The 6,829-nt window shown below is 35.3% G+C and overlaps 1 protein-coding gene across 1 annotated transcript; it reads right to left on the bottom strand.

Annotated features, from left to right (window-relative positions):
• Nucleotides 1–234: 234 nt before the first annotated feature.
• On the bottom strand, nt 235–1,815 carry LOC147391306 (ethylene-responsive transcription factor 5-like). Its single transcript, XM_086459999.1, has one exon. The coding sequence runs from the start codon at nt 1,731–1,733 to the stop codon at nt 543–545; it is 1,191 nt and encodes a 396-aa protein (XP_086316125.1). The 5' UTR covers nt 1,734–1,815; the 3' UTR covers nt 235–542.
• Between the last annotated feature and the right edge of the window lie 5,014 nt (nt 1,816–6,829).

The following is a 6,829-nucleotide window of genomic DNA, read 5'->3' as shown; positions in this document are numbered from 1 at the left end:
GAAATATGTTCTTGTATACTTGTTATTGTATTTGAATTTCTACAACACTAGTATTAGAATTGTTCATTTACAGTGTCAATTGGATCCATATGTATTTTACCCAAAATCAACTAATCCTCTAATCCATCGAATAATGAGTCCGACTTTGAAATGGCCAAATTTTGAAGGAACCCTCACACGTGGAGTTTTTAATTTATTTCACACTTACATTTTCATTAAAATTTGAAACACCTCTTTAAAAAGATGCCACATGTAATTCAATAAAGAGGGTTGCTTCAAAATCTTGAAGCGGGTTGCCCGCTTCAAAGTTTTTTCCTGCAATAATTGGGTACCCATTGACGCCCTTCGTACAAGTTGACTTTTTCCATTGAAATAAACAAAATATTATTTCTAATAATACCCCTTTTACTTAAAAAGAATAAACAAATAATTTTTTGTTATGTAGGTATACGTTATAATATACATACATCAAGTCATCAACCATATATATACAATTTTTTTTTAAAGATCACACAGTCAATTTCGATGTTGACCGTTAAATATCATATGACCATAAGTTGTGGATAACCGAAAGACGGATGTGGAGATAACGGCGACAATGGGGGAACGTTAAAGATTCCCTTAACGTCTACGCCTTCCCAAACGGCCGTCCTGCTTGACGGGGTTAACGGATAAACGCCAGTAAGGGTCTGTGACTGGATATTGTCAGATTCTGCCGAACTCTCCTGTTTAAGGTCTAGGCCTTCCCAAATGGCCGTCCAACTTGACGGGGTCAATGGACAAACGCCAGTAAAGGTCTGTGACTGTGTATTGTCAGATTCTACCGAACTCTCCTTCTTAACGTCTAGGCCTTCCCAAATGGCCGTCCAACTTGACGGCGTTAATGGACAAACACCAGTAAGGTTCTGTGACTGTGTGATGTCAGATTCCGGCGAACTCTCCTTAATAACCTTGGTTACTACTTGATCTTTCTCTTCTGTTTTGTAATCTCTACGTCTTTTTTGGCTAGAATTGTTCTCCAGTGGATCAGATTTGTTACTGACGTTTTCAATTTCGAGAGGGAAATTGAGGATCGCTTTGCTTCCTCGCATCTTGAAAGCCGCACGATCGTAAGCTTTAGCGGCATCAATGGCGGTCTCGAAGGTTCCAAGCCAAACCCTAGATCCTTTACGATTTGGATCTCGAATCTCCGCCGCGAATTTCCCCCATGGACGTTGCCTCACACCTCTGTAGTGTTTCTTCTCGTTGAGATATGTTGGTTTTAAATCTGGAACAGTTGCGGCTGGTTGAGATTGTTCGACGAAGTCTATCCACTCGATCTTCTTTACAGGAGGGAGAGAGAGCTTCAATGAAGGTCTGCGATCGTTGAAGCTCGATTGATAACTTGAAGTTAGGGTTTGAGGCTCTAGAGGAGTGGATATTGGAGCTTTGGTTTCGAAGTGAGGGAGAAATTCGAAGAGATCTCTACTGTTGTCATCTTCGTTAAGCTTCAAGTAATCAGAGATTTCGATTTCTGATTCTGAAATTAGTGATTCAGAAGGTGTTGGGGAGTGGAAATAATCGTTAAGGATCAGAGATTCAGATGTTTCTGTTTGGGACAAGAGAGAATCAGATTGAGAGGCGAATATTTCTGGTGTATCTTCATTAATTGATTCAAGAGAGGAGAAATCTCCTAGGAGGTGGTTTCTGATGTGTTCGAGAGCTGAAGCTTCGAATGATGTCGCCATCACCATGAGAGAAGACTCAGAGCAAAATTCAGAGAGAGAGGAGACTCGAGACTGGAGACTGGAGACTTGAGAGTTGAGAGTGGAAGGAAGTAAGAACGGTACATAAAGGGTGATGGAATTTGTCGTCTTCCGAAGAGCGACTTTCAAATCGTGGTTCCTAGTTGTGAGAAAGAAGCATCGTTTTTATTTTATTTTATTTTGGAGGTTTAAAGAGACCAAAAAAAACACCTATTTCTAGGCTACTTCTGTCCTTGGTAACTTTGAAGAACTGAGTCCGTTTTGACTCGGCCTTCCCAAATTGGTGAGTATAGATTAGTATGCACTTCGTATGTATGATTGCATTCAAAAAAGTAATAATATTGAAGTTGCAATATATTTCTTGATCGGTTAAAATGTTCGATTGGCTGCTATATTGTCATTTTTCTTATTCATCATCTTCTTTTTCTTCTTATACTAATTATGCTCAATACTTAAGGTTGCGACCCATGGTTTTATAACTCGATTTGCTTGCCTTGTCTATGGATGAGACCGAGTTTTCTTGAATGAGTCTAACTCATCTCAGACGAGATAAATCCTTTATCTCGATTTATAATGATTGACTTACATATATTTAAATTAAAATAATTATAATTTTTTAATAAAATAAAATAGATTAAAAGATGTTTAGTATTAAAGTGGATATTTTTTAATTTGGGATACCAATCACAACTTGTGATTTGCAATGGACCAAAGCCAAGCCAAGATTTTCTTTTAGGGGAGAGAGGGCAAACTGATGTTAACTGATAAGGTTTAAAACATAGAAGATGATTGTTTTCGGGAGAAAATTCAAGGGCCCTTAGTATAGGTTGAAGAAATGACATTCAAGTCATTTCTTTTTAGTATGAGAAAAGACCTAAGTCAAGGGGCAAGGTAGAGCATAAAAAATTAAGGGTCTCGATGCATATCCAATGTACACGAAACCAATTAGTCGATTTTGGACCTACCATAATGGACCCTATCATTTTTAAGTCCAGTTCTAGGTAGCTATTTTAAGGACCCAATAAGAATCAAGTCTTATTTAGGTACCGGAGCAGTAAATCTATTTTATTTATGATGTTCATAATAAAATTAATAGTCTAATTAAATACTAAAAAAGAGATTCTTTTTTAAGTAAATGATAGGGGTGTCAGTGGGTTGACTCCAGTTCGGTTCCTAAGAAAATTAGAACTATAACCACTATATTTTTTCGGTTTTGATTCTTGTCGATTCCATGTCCGATTCTAAAATAAGTGGAATCGGAACTGCCAAGAATCATGGGTACCCATTGGTTTCCGTTCTCATTTCTCATAATAAAAATAACTTTCCTTCTTAAAAATAACATATATCTACAAACTATCAATTTAATAATAATTTGGTCCTCTTAAAATGTGATTTTAATAATTTCAAAAATTAAAATTCATCTTCTTCACAAGTAATAAACTTTAAGAAGAAATGACACATTTTAAACTCCAATATTTAGTTCATATGGAAAATTGAATAAAATATATGTTAATTTTAAAATATAGGAAAACTTAAAATCATGTATAATGTAAAAATAAATGACAAAACATATTAGGACTATCCATGGATAGTCGAGAATCTGGATCCGATTCAAATTCATATTCGAAAGTTTGGATATTATCCAAAAATTATGGTTATCAAATTCGAATTCGAGTATGATTTTAATATTGGAATCCATTCCGGATACAACTTCGAATGTAGCATCATCTAATTCGATAAAATCCGAACCGTTTGCATTGTATTTCTTTTCAATGACTTTTATTAGTCATTTAAATTTAATAGGCTATAATGCTAGGCTATTAAACGTAAATGGCTAATTAATATGACCAACAAAATGCACTGCATAAGCTGAAGGAGAGTCACTAAAAATAGAAGAGAAGGTAGCCTTGGCTTTTGCAACTTGGAGACTCAAAACAAGGCCGGGATAGCCAAACAAATCTAAGACATAACTTCCAACAAGGATAGCATCTAGGTTTCTTGGATCAAAAGGAACTTAATCAAAGGAGAACACTTTTGGACCATGCATGTCCCAACTGATACGTCTTGGATGTGGAGAAAGGTGCTACAGACAAGAAGAGTAATTCAGGAACTAACCACTCATAGAATTGGGGATGGAATGGAAACCTTTATCTAGCATGACCCTTGGTTCCAAGAGGGAGTGCTGTTGAATAGCCCTATGCAGGAGGACAACTATGAATCCAAAGTACACAATGAAGCTAAGGTGAGCGCCTTCATCAACCAAGACAACTGGATTCTACCTATGTACTTGAAAACTAGTCTGGGCAGCAAATGGGAGCACATCAGAGTACTGGAAAAAGATATCTCAAAAAGAGATAAAATAATATGGAAGCCTGACACAAGGGGAACCTTCTCCATGAAAACAACTAAAAGGCCCTTTATTAGAAAAATACTCAGGTTAAATGGCATTTCCTAGTTTGATTCCCGAATAACATAAACAAGCATAGTGCAACTACATGGCTGAGTCTTAGTAAAGGGTTAAAGACTCAAGATAAGTTGAAAGCTATGGGTCTAATTCAACTATCTAGATGTTGCGTATGTAGGGATGCTAATGAGAATGAAGATCACTTATTTCTTAGATGTGAATTTGCCTTCAAACTATGGCAAAAACTATTAAGAAGATTCAACTTTTGTAACTCAAACAGGTAATGGACTAGGGAGGTGGAATGGATATGCAACAATGCTAAAGGGAATTCTCTTAGCTCCCTGGTGAAGAAACTGGCATTCAATGCTTTCATCTACCACTTGTGGTTGGAGAGATGCAGACGATTATTTTAGAATAGCTACCTTCCTTTAAAACTTTTGGAAAGTAGGATAGTTCGAGATGTCCACCTCAGAGCTCATAGGTTGGAAGGTTCCACTGTAAACTCACCCTCTACTAGAGCTTTCATGGACTCCTGGGAGCTCAACCCCAAATTTACTCATAGTAGTCTAGTGAAATGCTCGTGGACTAAACCTTTAGAAGAAAGCTATGTGTTGAATATGGATGGCTCTCTCAGAGGTAATGATGGGGGAGAAGGTGCAATCATTAGGAACAACAATGGAGACATGGTGGGGATCCTTGCTGTTAACACTAGAAGGAAATCGATCATCAACCATGAGTTACAAGCTATTAAAAAATACTTGAATATGGCATTAAGTCTTAACATAAGACACATCATGGTTAAAGTAGACTCAAAAGTGACAGTTGACATCATCAATGAGGAGAACATAGTATCGTGGACTAAAGAAAGAACCTTCAAGGCTATTAAAATAATAGTGCAACAATTCAACAGCATTAACTTCTCATTTTGCTACAAGAAAAACAACCAAGCTGTAGATTTTTTGGCCTCCAACCTCACCTCTCCTGGTAGCTTGATGTTCTATCCATTGGACCTTCCTAGGGATCTCAAAGAAATTATATGTAAGGATGCCAATGAGCATATGTATGTTAGGATGTAGTTGTCTCCTTTTGGTTGGGGGTTTGCCTAACCCCCTTTTAATCTCCAAATATATATAATGCTAGGCTACTAGTCATAGTTTAGTGTCATCAATGCTAGGTTTTAGAAACTACTTTTTCCCTAGACTATCAATGCTAGCTATCATCAACTTTTAAAAGTATTTAACTTAACATTAAGCTCTACTCCATAGCTGCAAGAAAGAGGAAGACGAAGAAGATTAAGATGAGCAAAAAAGAACTAGAAGATAGAAGAGATGAAGATGATAGAAAGAAAAGGGCTAGAAAAAGAATATTCATATGAGAGGAAGAGAATGACTATTTATTTTACAAGTTAAAAGATGAGGATTTGAGAAAAAAATTTAAGGTTTTTTTTTGGCAAAGGTGAAGATGGATCAAGGGTGGAAGACGATTTGACTTGAGAAAAATAAAGGGGTGCTTACATAGAATGAAGATGAATCAAGATGGAAGACGAGTAGAAAATCAAGGGTTTTTAATATGCGAATCCAAATTTGATATCGGATAAGTTAATCATATTGAAATTCAAATAGTGATTATGACTATTCGTCGTATTTTAGATTCGGATTCGAATACCAATTATTTTTTTCGGACTTGAACTCGGATACACCTTTATCCGGTTCAATTCGTATCCGTTGACATGTCGAAAATAAATTGGTTCTGAGTACTCGCAAGTATCCATCCGATAAAACCTAGTGGTTTCGATTCCTATCGGTTCAATTCCATATTAGACCCGGTTTTAATCGGTTCTAATAAAAAGGGAATCGGAGCCAGGGTTTTTTATTTCAATTCTGATTTAGTTATGGGTAAATGGGTACCCATTAACACTCCTAATAAATCTACTTTAACTATAAATAAATAAATAAATAAAGTATTTAATTTTTACCTTTTCTCTATCTAAACATCCATTCATTTTCCACATATTATACATTTTCAACAACAGTAAATGGCCCTATATTATAATTTTTGATGATTTTATTTTTAAAAGTTTGATTTGTTTGAGGAATTCATTGTTGATTTTAACTTTCAATTGAAAAATTATGAGTTAAATTATTGAATAAATGGTCCTTACTATTTTATTGAATACTTATATTTTTTCTAATTTAAAAAAATATTATCTACCTTAATGGGTACCTGATGGGTATCGAGTACTTATAGGGTCGATTCAATTCTAATTCCAAGAATCTCATGCCCAGAACTAATAAGAATCAAAATTGGGATTTTATTAAGGTTCTGGGTATATGGGGGACCGACCTATTGACACCCCTATCTAAAATAATATTTATCAAAAATCTTACATGCCCCTTGTTCTCGATTTTCTCAAATAAACTAACGTAAAATAACCATAATACCCTCATTCTTCAAATTGAAACCATTAACCCTTTCATGTTTTTTCTTCCCAAAACTACACATCTTCAACTTCTTGGGTAGTTCTTTTAACCAAATATTCAACTTTAAGATTAATCTTTGTCAACCTTCAAACCAATATATATATATATATATATATATATATATATATTAAGTAGAAGATGAGGGCATTTTTTATAGAAAATTTTATGATTTTCTACAAGGGATTGGGAGGGTCAAAGCA

Source organism: Akebia trifoliata, chromosome 11 (assembly GCF_017979445.1).
Source record: "Akebia trifoliata isolate Shusen 1 chromosome 11, ASM1797944v1, whole genome shotgun sequence".
Taxonomy (NCBI): Eukaryota; Viridiplantae; Streptophyta; class Magnoliopsida; order Ranunculales; family Lardizabalaceae; genus Akebia; species Akebia trifoliata.
The sequence above is the reverse complement of the archived record's forward strand: the minus strand, read 5'-3'. Positions and strand labels throughout refer to the sequence as shown.

Excerpts from the sequence above, each read along its gene's own strand:
- LOC147391306 (XM_086459999.1), bottom strand. The coding sequence starts at position 1,733 with ATGGTGATGGCGACATCATTCGAAGCTTCAGCTCTCGAACACATCAGA.